Source organism: Callospermophilus lateralis, chromosome X (assembly GCF_048772815.1).
Source record: "Callospermophilus lateralis isolate mCalLat2 chromosome X, mCalLat2.hap1, whole genome shotgun sequence".
Classification (NCBI taxonomy): domain Eukaryota; kingdom Metazoa; phylum Chordata; class Mammalia; order Rodentia; family Sciuridae; genus Callospermophilus; species Callospermophilus lateralis.
In genome coordinates, this window is record NC_135325.1 from 105,012,736 (window position 1) to 105,031,098 (window position 18,363).

At 33.7% G+C, this 18,363-nt stretch overlaps 1 protein-coding gene across 3 annotated transcripts in view; it reads right to left on the reverse strand.

Moving 5' to 3' along the window:
• Positions 1-18,363, reverse strand: part of Smarca1 (SNF2 related chromatin remodeling ATPase 1) — an 83,011-nt gene that overhangs the window by 16,111 nt on the left and 48,537 nt on the right. For all 3 annotated transcript variants that reach the window (XM_077106302.1, XM_077106300.1, XM_077106301.1), the window contains 4 exons: positions 17,330-17,440; positions 16,968-17,081; positions 6,484-6,606; positions 2,136-2,268 (listed from right to left, as the gene is read on the reverse strand). In XM_077106302.1, the coding sequence (XP_076962417.1) occupies positions 2,136-2,268; positions 6,484-6,606; positions 16,968-17,081; positions 17,330-17,440 (481 nt within the window). The remainder of the gene's footprint in view (positions 1-2,135; positions 2,269-6,483; positions 6,607-16,967; positions 17,082-17,329; positions 17,441-18,363) is intronic.

Genomic DNA, 18,363 nt, shown 5'->3' on the forward strand with positions numbered 1-18,363 from the left:
CAAATTACTGAGTTACCCAACCAAATTTTATAGATGAGCCAAATAATCTGCTGTATTAATATGTCACATCTTATGACTTCAGTGAAGAGCAACCTAATGATATTCTCTACATTCTCATATTCTTCATTTTTAAAGCCTATCAGGAAAGGTATGTTAGTACTCTAATTTTTATAAGCACATGTGTTCATTTATTCATTCACTCAATCATTCAACAGATGTTTAAATGGCCTACTTTGTATAAGACACTGTATGCTTATGAACACCCAATTGTACTCATTTCTCCTCTTCTTGAAACAAACTGCATAAACCCATTCTAATCTCCCCACCCTCTGACACAGCCCCCAACTTTGTTGGCAGCAATTAAAATAGTCCTGAGGTATTGCTACCTGGCCCAACATCAAATTTGAGGGAACATACGACATGATCTTTTTGTTGTTTTGTTTTTGTGGTGCTAAGGATCAATTCATTCATTCAGGGGAAGTGCTCTAATCACTCAGTTACACACTCTGATAGCTTTTTGAATCATTATTTACCTTGTAACTCCACACAAACTGATGCTACCTTATCTTCTAAAGAAAATTCTTCAGAATCTCTGTCCATGCCCTTTACACTCTTTTCATTCAACTCTTGCTGCTACAATTTTTTCTCTCCCATCTATTGTTCCCCTCTCTAAGCTAACAAATGCCCTCAACTTACATGTTAAACCTAAATGGAAATAGGAATATCATAATGGTATCAAGGAAAAGGAAGTTCAAAGACTTGATTATTATATGAAATAAAGACTCAATACAACTAACCTCTATAGTTCTTGGTAACCACTTGAAGACTCTTTTAAATTTCCAGGAGGAAAAACAAAGTATCTATTCTCTAATTAAACCTCTATTTCTTCTAACACTAGCACTAGTTAAATCAATAGCTTTTTCTAGTATGTATTAGTCTTGGGTTATTGTTATGGTAATGTTTCTTTTCTACTGCTGCAAAAAAACACAGAATTTCAGTGGTTAAAGTTAAACAGGCTTTGGGGGCTAGCAAAGAAACCTCATATATATTTTAGCATTGTTTCTATACGATAAAAATGCTCTAGATTCTAAAATAGCTAATATTCAGACTAAATTTGAGAGCTCAACCTATGCTGTACATATAGAAAACAGATATACTGACCAATTTATATATATATATATATATATATATATATATTTTAGTTGTTGATGGACCTTTACTTATTTATTTATTTATATGTGGTGCTAAGAATTGAACCCAGTGCCTCACGTATGCTGGGCAAGCGCTCTACCACTGAGCCACAACCCCAGCCTCCATACTGACCTATTTTTAATAAGATTTCTTTATAGAAGCCTGAGGTTGGATGTGTTGTGACATGGGAATTATTATTAACTCCACATGCTGCAGCAGCTAATTTGATTCTGTTTGAGACCAAAGACGCAGCTGAGTAAGAGAGGGAGATGATTCAAAGACTAATGAAATGATTTAGATTTATCCAAGCAATTTTTTAAATCTATTCTAGCTTGATTTGAATTAAAGAGATCTGCATGACCTGAGTGGAGTAGACTGGAACCCTGAGGATGTCTGAGCATCAAAATGGGCCTGACAGGGACTCTCTACTTCAAGCATGACCTAGAAAAAAGACTATTTCAATCCAGTGAACCTGAAGTCTCAGAACTAGATGAGAAAAGAACCAAACTGCAGAGGTGAGAAAGTAGAAAACTAATTCTGTCGGTGTACATCCAATAGCCACCATTTTATCAGAGCTTCATTTATCTTCTATTAGCTAATTACTAGAGAAAACAATAGTTTATATGATAAATCTTATAATCTTTTCATAGAAATACAAAGTTCATACTTTCACCTATATTTTAATTGCAAAAGTTCTAAAAATCTGGGGCTGGAGTTGTGGCTCAGTGGTAGAGCATTTGCCTAGCATGTATGAAGCACTGGCTTCAATCCTTAGGACCACATAAAAATAAATAAATGAAGTTATTGTTTCCATCTGCAAATTTAAAAAAAAACATTATTTTTTAAAAGTTTTAAAAAATCCCTCAACAAGGGCACAATTAAATTGATGGTGAGTAAGTGAATAAGGTTAAAATAAAACATCATATTTGAAATTACATACAAACCTGAATACTCCATGACCTCCTCAGGAGATTTGCCTTCTACCTCTCGAGCTATATTATCAATGTCATCTCTTCCATACTTCTCATTAGCTTTAATAAACTGGTTAAAATCTCGCTTAGTCCAGTTTGTGAAACCCTATGAACAAAAAGTTGAGCATCATCAATAGCAGTTAAAATTAATAAATTCATTTATTGTTCTGATTACTTCGATATGATAGTACATTAAAAGCAGTTTAGACAACTTATGATGATTCTCATTTTAATTTTTTTTAGTTGTTGATAGACCTTATTTTATTCATTTGTTTATATGTTGTGACACATGTGAGGCAAGTGCTCTACCACTGAGCCACAACCCAGCCCTGATTCTCATTTTTTAATGTTGGAATCAAAAGTTGAGTTAAGAATTGTTAAAGAAATAACTGCTTTTCTATTTTGAAGGGAACATACTCCTTTCCAAGTACTTAAAGTTGATTTATGTTTCTAAGACATCACATAGCTTTTAATCCCATATTTTATAGATATCTACTGTATTAAGATACAAATGCCTTAAATAAAAATGCTAATCTAAATGTTGAAGTTCTGATATTATACTACTTCAGTGATTTTTATCATATCTGTTTCTATGTAAATTAAAAGAGAGGGATGTGAATGCATTAAATCAAAAGAACACTGAGGCATAATCAAAAGAGAAGGCAGAAGAACCTTTGTAGCTCTTTATATCATTTCAAACTCCAGTGAATAAATGAGTTCTGTTCAAAATTGTATTTTCATAGATATCCAGACATGGTGGTTCATACCTATAATCCCAGGAATGTGGGAGACTGAGAAAAGAGGATTGTAAGTTCAAGGCCAACTTTGGCAACTTAGCAAGATCCTGTCTCAAAATAAAATACAAAACAGACCAAGAAGAAGCTTTTTAGTTTTATGCCATCCCATTGATTGATTTTTTATTTTATTTCTTGTACTTCAGACGTCTTATTCAGGAGGTCAGTTTCTGTGCCAATATGTTGAAGTGTTGGGCCTACCTTTTATTCTAGTAAATGCAGGGTTTCTGGTCTAATTCCCAGGTCTTTGATCCACTTAGAGTTGAGTTTTGTGCAGGGTGAGAAGTAGCAGTTAACTTTCTTTCTATTACATGTGGGTTCCCAGTTTTCCCAGCACCATTTGTCGAAGAAGGTGTCTTTTCTCAAGTGTGTGTTTTGGGTGCCTTTGTCTATTAATGAGGTAACTGTATTTATGTGAGTCTGCCTCTGTGTCCTCTACTCTGTTCCATTGGTCTTCTTGCCTACTTTGGTGCTGATACCATGCTGTTTTTGGTACTGTAATTCTGTGGTATAATTTAAGGTCTAGTATTGTGATGCCTCTTGCTTTGTATTTCTCACTAAGGATTGCTTTGGCTAAATGGATGGATCTGGAGAATACCATGCTAAGTGAAATAAGCCAATGCCAAAAAAATCAAAGGTTGAGTGTTTTTGCTGATACATGGAAGCTAAACCACAATATGTGGGGGAAGGGGAAGAAGAGAAACTCAGTAGATTAGATAAAGGGGAAAAAAGGAAGGAAGGAAGGATAGGGATAGGAACAGTAGAATAAACCTAACATAATTTTCCTATGTACATATAAGAAAATACCTAAGTGAATCCTACCATCATGCCCTCAAGAATGGGGTCCTAATTAGTATAAGACACATCCCATGCTTGTAAAATGTTATCAAAATGGATTCTAATGTCATGTATAACTACAAAGAACCAATAAAATTAAAAAAAAAATTAAAGGGCTGAGGGTGTAACTCAGTGATAGAAAGCTTCTGGGTTAAATCACCAGTACCATAAAAAATTGTGTTTATAAATAGAATTTCTATAAACAGAACATTATTATACCCCTCAATTTCTTTACTAAAATATAGAACAGTTAACCAATATTTTAAATCTTTTTGGCATTATTAGCCCATCTGTGAAGTCACAGACAAAAGAATGCTTTCTACTGCTCATGTCCCCATCTACATTAGTATGATACATATACATCACAATTTCCTATCCCGGGCTTTTTCTTGATAAAGATTTCAGATGACCCACATTTTGTTCCTTCGTGTTAGCATGATTTTTTTTTTAGCAGCAGAGAAAGATGATTCAAAATAAATTCAACTGAGGGGATAAAAAATCTGATTATACTTCTAAGTACAAACTAAAGCTTTGTCTGAGTTGAGATTGTATATAAGCCACATGTTATTCAAAGGCCATAACTTTACTTTTGTGTTCAGGAAATAAACTGTGAAATTAACATGTGAATTCTTAAATGCTTCATTTTATTCTGTGGTAAGTCCTAATGCTTAGCCAACTCTAATTACATTTTCTTTTTTTATTTGCTCTAATTAGTTATACATGACAGTAGAATGCATTTTGACACACCATATATAAATGGAATAGAACTTCTCATTCTTCTGACTGTACATGATGTAGAGTTACACCAGTCATGTAATCATATATGCACATAGGGTCATAATGTCCAATTCATTCTACTATCTTCCTACCTCCATACCTTCTCCCCTCCCTTCACTCCCCTCTGTCTAATCTCAAATACTTCTATTATTCCCTCGCCCCACCCCTTATTGTGAATTAGCATCCACATATCAGAGAAAATATTTGATCTTTGGTTGGTTTTTGAGATTAGCTTATTTCACTTAGTATGGCATTCTCCAGCTCCATCCATTTACTGGCAAATTCCATAATTTCACGCTTCTTTAAGGCTGAGTAATATTCCATTGTGTGTATATATCACATTTTCTTTATCCATTCATCTGTTGAAGGGCACCTAGATTAGTTCCATAGTTTAACTACTGTGAACTGAGCTGCTATAAACATTGATGTGGTTGTGTCACTGTAGTATGCCGATTTTAATTCCTTTGGGTATAAACCAAGAAGTGGGATAACTGGGTCAAATGGTGGTTCCATTCCAAGTTCTTAGGAATCCCTTTACTGCTTTCCAGAGTGGTTGCACCAATTTGCAGTTCCACCAGTAATATAGGAGTGTACCTTTTACCCAATACAATCAATCAACAAATATATGAAAAAATGTTCAACATCTCTAGCAATTAGAGAAATGTAAATCAAAATTACACTGAGATTTCATCTCACTCCAGTCAGAATGGCAATTATCAAGAATATAAGCAATAATAAATGTTGGCAAGGATGTGGGTACATTTTCAGGTTAAACTTTGTAACTCCAGGAATTTGGCTTAAAAACTTATAAATTCACTTTGTAAAAACCCATTCAGTGAAGTTACATGTTATAATAAGAAAAGACCTACATAAAAACATGTAAAGACTATTTTTCTTTCTTCCTTTAAAATGAAACATAATTGAATATTCATGGGGTATAGTGTGATATTTTGACACATGTATACAATGGGCAATGATCAAATCAGAGTAATTGGCTTATCCATCACCTCAAATATTTATCATTTCTTTGCATTGCAAACATTCAAAACTATCTGTTAATAATTAATGTGGAGAATTTCCTACTGCTGTGCTTTGCACATTTTTGAAAAATAATGTTGAATAAAAAAAATTTTGCTGGCAGCTTCCTATACTAACATGGTGTCAAAGAGTATACATATTTTTTATTTTTCAAAAGTCTTTTATGTTGAAACATTTTTTATCTTCTAGAGTTTATTATACTCACTAAAGCAACAATGACTTGATAGTATTATTCATTTGTTCAAATGGAAACCTCCTGTATTTAATAACTTAGCTTTCAGTTATATAAAAATCACCTTAAAAACATTCAAGTCTCTCATCATTGTATTAAAATTCTAAGAAGAGATAAAAGGACTTTTTTAAATCATTAAATTATTCCTTAAATAAAAGATTAGTAGAGGGCTGGGGTTGTGGCTCAATGGTAGAGCACTCGCCTAGTGTGAGACACTGGATTCGATCCTTAGCACCACATAAAAAAATAAAGAAAGAAAATAAAGGTATTGAGTCTATCTACAACTAAAAAAGAAATTATTTTTAAAAAGATTAGTAGAATACAATTTCAGGGGACAATTAATATCAGTCAACAAAAGAATTCAAATATGGGCTCACTAACCTTATTATACTTAGTAAAAAGCATATCATAGTTCTATTAATTGCCACTTACATTTTGCATGTGTGTATTTTCTATTATTTCCAAAAAAAAGCATATTCTGTAAAAGGAATTTTTTTAAATAAGGATATCTGATCTCTATGTAGAGTTTTGTTGGTGGGTCAAATCAGGACACTAAACCCATATAGTAAAAAGAAAGTGTTATCAATACTTTGTTTTTTCTATTTGTTGACTCGTGGTATTTTAGTCACTTAAAATATTTTACTTGTGTGAGAAGCTTTTCCTTTTCTTCAGTCTCTTCTGGTGTAAGAGGTTCAGCTCCATCAATCTTTTTTTGCTCTTCTCTTTGAGCCAGAGCTGGATTTGGGATGTCAGGATTCCTCGGGACCTATAAATCAAGAGATAAGTGATGAATGAACTGATGAGAAAAATTAAACAGTAAAGTGCATATTCACATATCAATCTTTAGAGTTATTTCAATAGTAAAAATGTAAATTTATAACCAGAATGACACAGTCCTTTCCACATTTCTACTACTAAGATATTACCCAAATAAAAATCAATCTTGTATCACATGGTATTTAAAGTTTTTTAAAACCCACTGGCAAATTAGTGCCATTCTGCATTTCAAATTTCATTATACTGTGGGAAAAAGCATATCATTATAATACTATAGTATATGGAATAAAGAAAAAGTTTTGCAATAGAGTCCATATACCTCCAGTACTATACAGTAAAGTACAGAAGTGCCAATACCCCTAAAGATAATATCCAATGCTCTGATCAACATGTGAAAAGAATTTAGTGCCTTTATTGTCTGCCATGGTCTATAAAGGGAGAATGTTTCTATATAAAATGGAAGATCTAGAAATGACAAAACAATGAAGAAAAAAAGGAAATAGAGAATTAAAGAGGGAAGGAAACAGAAGAGCATACCAACAGCTGTGATAGGATGAGTAATGACAACTACAGTAGCAGTGACCAACAGAAATTATAAATGGTATTTGGGATACAGAGTTGTAAACACACTGAAACTCATAAAGAGAGAGCTTAAATCCAAACCACTGAGTACAGAAGCTCAGTTCTCCAAAAGTAGTCACCTATATCAAAATCATAGCTCCAGGACCTCAGGGTTTCATGATGAGCACATACAACCAGGTATGGTTCAGCAATATGGGGCAGCATTCATTGTACAAAGGGACAAACCAAGTCTCTTGGCCCAAAGCATCATACCACCACTATATGTATCTGCAGCTACAATTCAGCACAATGATTTAAGAGGGCAGGTATAGAACATGTGTAATATATTTTATAGCATTCCATTAAACATAAAAATAAAGGGATTGGCAGTTAAGTCTACTGTTTGGAATGTACATGTATCATCAATTACTTATTCCCTAGGGGTATCCGATAGTCATAATTTTACCATAATGTAATTATAATACATATTAGACTACATTTTTCTCAATTTTATACATATTTCATACATTTTGGAACTATATCATAGTTTGGAACTATAACTTAAAAATAACTTCTTTGAAAACTATTATAGCCAATAGTTTTTCAGATACAAAACCTACTACCTAGGCATTAAGAAAACACTGAACATTATTAAAAAGCAGATTCATTTGTAATCATCAGTATCAGACAACCAAATTAGTATGTATTACCTAAGTATCTCTTATGTCCATAGAACTATAAGTACTGATTGGAATACAAAAGAAGTATTGGATATGGCTCTTGCCCACAAGGAGCTCACATATCAGTTGTGGAATTCTGAGCTGTGCTTTAAGAATCCTAAAATTTTAGGGAGATGGGAGGGGAAGCATATTCTAGGCTAAATAAGTATGAACAAAAGCATGAAGGCAAAAACGTACCAGAAAGCATATATAGGATTTATACTGGTGCTGTATGTAAGGCTCAGTGGTAAAGTGTTTGCCTGGAATGTGCAAGACCCTGGGTTTCATTCCCAGCAACAAAAAAAAAAAAAGTTAGGTACAAAAAACAAAGCCAGGTGCAGACAGATTCAGATACTGAAACTATATAGTAAGCACTGGAGACTTTGAACAAGGGAGTAAAGTGTCAAAACATACTGCTTTCACTGTAACCCTTGAACAGGATGGACTCAATGAAGGAACCCACTAGAGAAAAGAAAACCTGCTAAATTGTCATAACTTAGAAATGAAGTATGACCACCTGGGCTAGAATGGTGACAAATGGAAATGGAAAACAATGCATAAAACCAGGTATGGTGGCACACACCTCTAATTGACTCAGGAAGCTGAGGCAGGAGGACATCAAGTTTGAGACCAGTCTCAGCAACTTACTGAGATCCTGTCTCAAAATAAAATTTAGGGCTGGGGTTGTGGCTCAGTGGTAGAGCGCTCACTAACACATGCGAGGCCCTAGGTTCGATCCTCAGCACCACATAAAATTAAAAAATAAATAGAATAAATGCATTGTGTTCAACTACAACTAAACAAATATTTAAAAAGGTATCCCTATTAAAAATAATAAAATAAAATAAAATTTAGAAAAAAAGAAAGGCTGGTGATGTAACTGAAACAGAATACTCCAGGGTTCAATTGCCAATACCACAAAAAAGGAACAAAAAAATATAAGGCATAAATTTAAAATGAAAAGTAATCCAGTGTTAAGACTGATTTAAAATAATTTTTTCAACAGCTAAACTCAATTATAAAATTACAGACACATCAGAAAATTCATTCTTAGCTATTCAAATAAATGAAAACTATCTAGACAGTTTTATAAGAATATTCACAGCAGTTTTACTCACAATGGCCCCAAACCAGGAAAAAACCCAGATGTCTGCCAATTAAAGAAGGGATAAGCAAATTGTGGTCTATCCATACAATGGAGTAGTGGTCAGCAAATAAAAAGGAATGAACCACTGATACATGAGACGATATGGCTGAATCTCTAAAACATTATGCTAAGAGAAAGAAGCCTTGCAGATGCTATATGATTCTACTTATATGAAATTCTTAAACAAAAACAACCCAACTTATAGAGGAAAGTAATATAAGAACAGCTGTTAATCTATGGGGGTACTGACTGAGAAAAGACACCCAGTGATCATAATGTTCTTTATTTATTTTTTAAACAGATACAACATTTTTATACCTTTATTTCATTTATTTATTTTTATGTGGTGCCAAGGATCGAACCCAGTGCCTCACACATGCTAGGCAAGTGCTCTACCACTGAGCCACAACCCCAGTCCCATGTTCTTTATTTTTATAGGGGTATCAGTTGTGTACACATATGCATTTGTCAAAATAGACTGCATGATACACTTCAGATTAATACATCTTACCGTATGTAAACATAATCTTTAAAAAGAGGATTACAAACCAGGTGTATTAGTGCACACCTGTAATCCCAGCGACTCTGGAGGCTGAGGAAAAAAGGGTTGCAAGTTCAAAGTCAGCCTCACAACTTAGCGAAGCACCTAGCAACTCAGTGAGACCCAGTCTTAAATGAAATATAAAAAAAGGGCTGGGGATGTGGCTTTGTGGTTAAGCACCTCTGGGATCAATCTTCAGTGCCAAAAAACAAAAGAAATCACAAATTAATATTGGACTCTAGCTAATGATATGCATAAAGAAGTGTTTCCAGGTAAAATATATTCATGACTGCAACTTCTTCTTTTTTATAAATATTTTTTAGTTGTGTATGAACTCAATGTCTTCATTTGTATTTTTGTGGTGCTAGGATTAAGCCCAGTGCCTCACACTCATGAGCTATTTCCTTTACTGCTCAACTACAATTCCAGCCCCTGCAAGTTCTTTTTTTTTTAAGGTTGATTGGTATTTATTTTTTTTAATATTTTTTAGTTGTAGATGGACACAATACCTTTATTTTATTTATTTTTATGTGGTGCTCAGAATTGAACCCACACATGCTTGGTGAGAACTGTACCACTGAGCCACAACCCCTATAACTGCAACTTTGAAATGCAAAAGATAATGATATGATGGAGAGCTGGAGTAATGGGAGAATATGTGAAAAAGCAAGTACAATAAGGTGTAAGATATAGCATATACATATGATGTATCTATTGATATTCACTTAACAATTATTTCAACATTTTTTGGTTTGAAAATTTTTATTATGTTCAAAAAAGTGCAAACATACATAGTTTCAAAAGTTTAATAGATCCCTTAAATTGTTGATATATAAAATTACTTTGTGTTCAAATTCTGGGAAACACTTTGATTTTAAGATATTTCTCCATCAAAAATCTCCAAAACTTCCATGTTCAACAAACATATTCTAACAAAATGAAATATTTTATAAATATCTCATTTATGACAAATAATAGATAATATATCTACATGTTAACAAAATGTTTATTCCTATACAGATATCTCTAACTAAAGATTTCCCTTACAAACTTCTAATAAAGGCAAAATCACAATATTTTATAAGACCTTTAGATTTTAGGATCCACTGCAGACAATTTCTTCCAATCCATTGGTCATATTATTTACGACAATAAAACTTAAGAAGAACTTCATCAATGCTGAACTTACTATTTTATTTCTAGCAATTACTCGAAAACACAGCTATTAAGCCTGGTGTGGGGGTGCATGCCCCCCAGTGGCCCAGAGGCTGAGGCAGGAGGATGTGAGTTCAAAGCCAGCCTCAGCAACTTAGCAAGGCCCTAAGAAACTTGGCAAGACCCTGTCTCTAAATAAAATATTAAAAAGGTCTGGGGATGTGGCTCAGTGGTTAAGTGCCTCTGGTTTCAATCTCTGATACCAAAACAATAATAACAAAAAAACCACAGCTACTAAAATATTTGGAACTTGAAATGTTTCCTAATTCCTAAATTTGTTCATCTCCTTCCTACCAAAAAAAAAAAAAAAAAAAAACACTCACTAGTACAGCCACTATAGAAAACAGTATGAAGATTCCTCAAAAAACTAGGAATGGAACCATCATATGACCCTGCTATCCCACACCTCAGTATTTACCCAACAGAACTAAAGTCAGCATACTATGGCAATACATGAATATCCATGATTATAGCAGCACAATTCACAGTAGTCTAATTATGGAACCAGCCTAGGTATCTGTCAACAGATTAACAGATAAAGGAAATATGTTATATGTAGACAATGAGTTTTATTCAGCCCTAAAGAAGAATAAAATTATGAAATATATGTCAATTGCAGGAATATGGATGAAATTAGAGGCCCTTATGTAAAAAGGGAGAACAGTGGGGTAGAAGAAAAGGGTAAAGGCGAGGGCAAGGGGGGTACTGGGGAATGAAAACAATAATATGTTATGTGCAAATATGCCACAATGAAACCTACTATTCTGTGTAATTATTAAGCACCAATTATTTTTTTAAATAAAATTTAAAAAGAACATTCATTTTTTATTTCATGAGGTTCCTTATCAACAACAAGCTTCCTGGAATGATTTCAAAGTGATATATAAGAATTAAGTTGACAAATTATAGATCAACAGTTCTGAACAGATACCCTGAAGGTATCTGAAGTACTCATACTCCATGTCTTATTATGATGCTCAAAAATATAATATGTACATTAAAAGCTCTTTCAAAAGGAAATATTTCAATTATAATTTAGATTTCTAATAAAACCCTAAGAAATTTGTGATTAAGAACTGGATTCCACGAAGAGGGAAAAAAGTTTTTTAGGTCTTGTTTCTTAGGAGTTTTTAGCAAGCATTTCATAGAAACATGGAATACCAAATTAAATATGACAGCACACAAAATGAAAGTATTAACCTGAAATCAGCTCACTATATTTTAGTTCTAAAACTGCAAACTAGGTGGCCCACAATAACACACTACCAAAATTTACAAAGATTATATCCCATTTGTCAAATATTTATACTTGAACCTAAAGAATTCCTTGTTGGTCATAAATGTTAAAATGTTCTACAGCAGCTTCAAATACACCAAAACTCTTTCACTCCAGGTCTTAGATTTGGTGAAAACTCCAGATACCCTGCATTTTTAATACTGCAATCCAAATTTCAATTAAGTCATCCTCTTCCAATATAAAGATTTTAGTGATAAGTAATTAAGTGCAACTCCTTAACTACTCCTTTAATCAACAAGAACAATGAGGCTTGTGAATATGCCTAATTTGCAACAAGGTCAAACCTTAGAGGGAAGAATTGACACATAATGCACTGCTAGTCACCAAGTGATTAGAGCAAAACAAATACTTTTCTCAGCTGCAAATAAAACAAAACTCTTTAACTCTGGATCTTGCTGTGACCTTGTTGTGCTGACTATGGGAGGAGAAACAAAATAGAAAATAGAAATGTAAATAAGCAGGCTCTCAAAAAACACCCTTTACTGAATGCTTCAAAACTAGTGAGCCCCTTATTATCCCACCACAAATCACTACAAAATAGAGGACTTTGGGGACTCAAAATAGATAAAACATTACCATGAACCACAGTGCCCCCAACTATGGATAACACTCATGTCCAGTTAGCCAACGATCATTTAAACTGAAAGAGAGCAGGAGAAAACCATTTTTGGGAATCTGACTGTATATGAAGAACACCAGGTAACTCCACTACAGCAGTTTTGTTCATCTGAGAATAAACTAGTGCTCCATTCATTCTGTGGCATTTATGAGTTTTCTAGAGGTATAGGGGAAAAATCAATGCTGGATATCCCCTGAAAAGATCATGTCTAACCATTATATATCCCATCATCCTTAAAGCTTCTGCAGATGATTATAATCCCATGCTGATCTGTCTATACTCTGAACTCAAACATGAAACTCACTCAATTGAAGAACTCACTTTACCTCAGGTCTATAGTTCGTGCTAAAGAACAGAAGAGACAAGGTTCAGAAAGAACCAATATCCAGAACATACTCTTGTATGTCTTTTTTTTTCAGTTCCGTATAGCAAAATGTATTTGGATGACAATAAATTTATGATATATATGTATTTTTATTTATTTCTTACATACATGACAATAGTGGAATGTATTACATTCATAATTATCCATTCACAGCACAATTTTTCATAACTCTATATATGTCTTATAAATCCTCATCTAAATATGTACACGGGGGATCATGGCAAGTCTTGAGACAACAGAAAGTCAATCCAGCATGAGGTGAAGAGAGCACAAGGCTAGGAGCAAAGATAGTAGGGTTCCAGTTCCCGTGCTACCACTGCCACTGCCACCACTATAGCCCAAATTGTCACCATCTTCTCTCATTTTGATACTTCAATAGCCCCCCCTCCACTAGCTTCCCTAAATAAACTTGCATTCTCTGCATTGCAGCCCTAGTGATCTCTTAAAAAAATCATACTTTACCAATTATAAATGATATGATCTTGAGCAGATTATTCAACCAGTCTATACCTCAGTTTCCTCATCTGTAAAATAGGATGCAATTCCAGGGCTATTTGAGGATAATGAGCTAATATTTATAAAGAACTTGAAACATCATATAATCAAGTAAAGCCCAAATAAAAGTATCTGCTATTGTTATAATTTTACCTCCCATCCACCCATCTCCCTGTCTTAAAAACATCTTAATGGTTTGCCTTGGCTCTAAAGCTAAAGTTCAGCCACATTATATGACCTATAAAGGCTCCATGTGATCAGACTCTACTTCCTCACCAGACTCTTTTCCACTCACTCTCCTCCTTGCCACCCCTAGCAACACTGGCCCTCTTGCATTTCCAGATAGTGACCTCCTCCTTCCAATGTCAACACCTTGGCACAGGAGTTGTCCCTTCCTATGATTTTCTCTCCCATGCTCCAGGTGCTCATTCACATCTCTGATCTCAATTTAAATAACACTTCTACAGGGAGAACTGCCCTGATCTCCCAGTCCACATTAGATACCCTTATTAGATTCCCTAGCAGCACACTTTGTTAAGGTACCAGACCACACAAGTAATGATGTCATTAACACTGCAGTATTTGTTTCATGTCTGTCTCTGTCATTAGTATGTAAATTCTGTGAGGTGAAGGACCTTTTCATATTCATTGTTTTATCCCAAGTAATTGGCAAAGCACCTGTCACACAGCAATGCTCAATAAATAGGTAGTAAATGGCAAAAAGTCCTCCTTTCACTCATTCTCCTTCTGACACTTCTTTCTGAGAGGTGAGGAAGAACAAACAGTACAGGGCAATAACATAAATTCCAGGCCATCTTCCTTTCCCCACTCATCCCTTTTTTTCTCATCTTACACCTTGTTCTTCTCCCTCCTCCTTCCTATCACCCTCTGCAGCTGTCCCATCAGTCCCCATCTTCTGAGGTTTACTCTCTCCTCCATATTCTTCCAGCTGGCCACAACCCAAAAAGTCATTCTAAGCCCTCATCCCTAACCACAAACTACCTGTAATGAAAGTCACTGTTTATATTCAAACCAGATCTATGGCCAGAAAATGGTGGGCACTATAATAATCACAGTAAATTTCAGTATCTCCAAACAGACCTAAACAGTTCTATCATTAGAGATCATTTTTTTATTGCCGTTACTTGACTACTACTTGGCCCACTTCCCAAATGACATGTCATACCACTATCAACACAATCCTTATTTAGGACTGCAGAAAGATGCAGGGTTATATCACATGCAGAAATAGCCCAGAACGTCTGAGTGGAAAGAGTACAGCACTTGAATACTGAGAACTGTGTTTGAGACCAACACACATGGCAACCTTGTTAGCTATGTAACATTGAACAAGGTTATTTAACCTGTCTGAACTTCACTTTCTATATCTATCATATAAAAGATAAGACCTACTTCATGAGGTTGTTAGGAATCAAATGAAGTATTATTAAAGCACTGTTTAAATAATAAAAAATGTACACAAATATTTGGCTTATTACTGAGGTCTAACATTTCAAGTCTCACTAATAACAAACAATAAAAGTAGAAGAAAGTAATATTAAAAACCTAGAATTATTATAAACCTTAATGAGATGTGTATTTGTTTATCTCATGAAATTAACTACCTTTTACTAATTTATTATTATTATTTATTATGAATTTATTGTGCATTTTGAATCTTCAACATGCGTGCTTCTCTTGGCATATCACTGTTTTCAATTTCTTTGAAACTGGTCGTAGGCCTATCTCAATATTCAAACATACTTTAGTTTATTCTTCTACAATTTCCTAAAGGAGGATTTTTTCCAGTACTCTTAGTTTAAATAGATTCAATTTTGATCACATTTCTCTAATGACATCCTAACTAACCACTTTTAGTTCCCTTAAACTTTTCAATCTTACTTGTGTATTTTTTAAATCATAATACATACATAGCAAGAAAGACCTTTCTTATTTGTTCTCATTCAAAGAGTGAAGTTCTCACTCTGGACAAATTGTATAAATACTCCAGAGACCCACTCAACTTCCAAAATATAAACAAATAAGTATTTTATATACATAGAGCTTCTATAGGCACATTCCAGCTATTAATCAAAATAACTGACTGTATTTTCTTTTTTTTTTTTTAAGAAAGAGTGAGAGAGAGGAGAGAGAGGGAGAGAGAATTTTTTTAATTTTTTTTTTTTTTTTTTTAAGTATTTGGCGGACACAACATCTTTGTCTGTATGTGGTGCTGAGGATCAAACCCAGGCCGCACGCATGCCAGGCGAGCGCGCTACCGCTGGAGCCACATCCCCAGCCCCTGTAGTTTCAATTGTGATAAAGTTTCACAAAATAAATTTTAAAATACAACTTCCGATTCATAAAGCAGAAAACTTCATAAAATTATAAATGATAATATTTTTATAATTCTGTTGGTATTTGTCATTTTTACACCTTCAGTAGTCCCTCTTCATTCACTAGGTCAATTTTCAAAATATAGAAATAATTCTGTATGCTTTTTCTCTCAGTATGATGTAGTATAACATTAAATTGTCCCTCACTAAAATTCATTTCCTACCTATACAAATAAGAATTTTGAATTATAAAAAAAATCACTTTAAAATTATACGATTCATTATTATATGTTTATCATATTTTTAATACATAAGTGACCATTTTCTATTAACTACCAAGGGGGTTTTCATCAACCTATGAGCAATAAACACAAAAATACTATTTCTTGGTACTATCTAGGGAAATGATGAAAAATTTCCTATCATATATTAACATTCATTTCTAATTGAACACATACATCATTCTTTCTACATATTATTTCACCATTCAAATGCCAGCTTATTAAAAATAACGTTACTACATGTATTACTATTGAAATATTGGATAATTGTTCATTAACCCATTTTAGTGATGATTCTTCTTCTATGATTCATAGTTTGATGCTTTGCTTTTACTCAATCCTCCTCTTTGTTTTAAAAACACTTTTTTAATATTTATTTTTTTATTTGTACACAATACATTTTTTTGTTTTTATTTATTTTTATGTGGTGCTGAGGATCGAACCAAGGACCACCGCTGAGCCACAACCCCAGCCCCTAAAAACACTTTTCTTATTTACTCATATTCTCTCACATTAAAATGCAACATCTAGTCTAGCTTAATGGATTACAGTATCTTAAAAGATATATTACACTAATCTAGGCCTGGGGTTGTAGCTCAGTGATAGAGTGCTCCCCTGGCAAATGTGAAGCACTGGGTTCAATCCTCAGCATCACATAAAAATAAATAAATAAACAAAGATACTGTGTCCACCTACAGCTAAAAATTTTTTTTTAAATATTATATTATACTAATCTAAAAAAATAAAAACTTACCTTGTAACCTATTGTCTTCCGGTAATAAAGAATTTCCTTTTCCAGGAGCTCAAATAAATGAGGTGGGAAAAATTGAAAATCCTGAACATTTGGCTGCTTTGGAGGCCGTGGAGCCTGTAAGGAGAGAATGAATTACATATACATTTGTTTTCATGAATTATAGAAGTGAACATATTATCTTTCACTGTTTTTTATACGTGGGAAAATAAACACAATGGAATCCATTTATATGATTGGGCTATCAAGTACTTCTTTGTATTGTTACATTGTAAGAATTATGATTTGGAGTAATACAAGTAAATTTGAATCACAGACCATGAACTCCACAATATGACATAAAAACTGGCCTTGTACTTTTTTACCTTTGGAATCTTTGGCTCACTGACACGCAAAGCCTCTCTAAAGTAGGCATCCACTGCGTAGTTTGCTTTACGTTCTCGTTTAGGAGGTTCAATCCATTCCACCATACCAAGCTATACACAACAAGCAAGAACAGGGGTTTAATTATTTCAAACTGTTAATCACCTCAAGTACATAAGACTGTAAAAACATGATAAAACCAAAGGAGTCAAAAAAACTCAAAACTTGTTTTATAAATCCCAACTACACACGTCCAAAATTCCATAGTCTTGATCTTGTAGTATACACCAAGTTTAGGTTCAAAGATGGTTTTCTTCTCATTTTTAAAGTAGTTTAAACATTAGTTCTTCCTTAGTGATTTGAGAATTATGTGCATAATCTGCTGAGTATTTTATGTTGCTTTAAATAAATATCTAGTAACTAACATAGAAGAAGGAATAATATTGATTCTGGCAACTATGTGAAGTATATGAATTAGAAAATACATGAGAGGGGTAAATGAGCCATATCAACATGACAGATATATATTCCCCTTAAATCAAGAAAAATACTGAAATAAAACCTCCTGGAAAAGTAGTTTTGCTAGAGAAGGAAAAGTTAACAGAATCAGAAAGACAGATTTGAATTCAAATTCTACTACTTTACCTTTATAGAACTGTTATTTTCTCTGTCTTTAAAATAAGAAAAAATAACACCTACCTTGAGGATTAAATGTGACCATTAGGGGTTGGGAGTGTAGCTCAGTAGTAGAGTGCATGCTTAGCATGTGCAAGGTCCTGGGTTCCATCCCCAGCACCAAAAAACAACAAAAAGTGACCAAATATATGAAAACATTAGGTAAATGACCAAGAGTTAAATGTGAGGTATTATTTAAACTTCCAAAATAGTATGAAAAATAATCTGTTAACATTATAAAATTTTATCCCATTATCAGCTAGAAAATACATTTTCATAATTAACAGACAACACTGAGAATTCAAAGTTCTGGAGTCTGGGGAATGATTTTCTAAAATGTTTTTCTTTATTTCACAGTGCC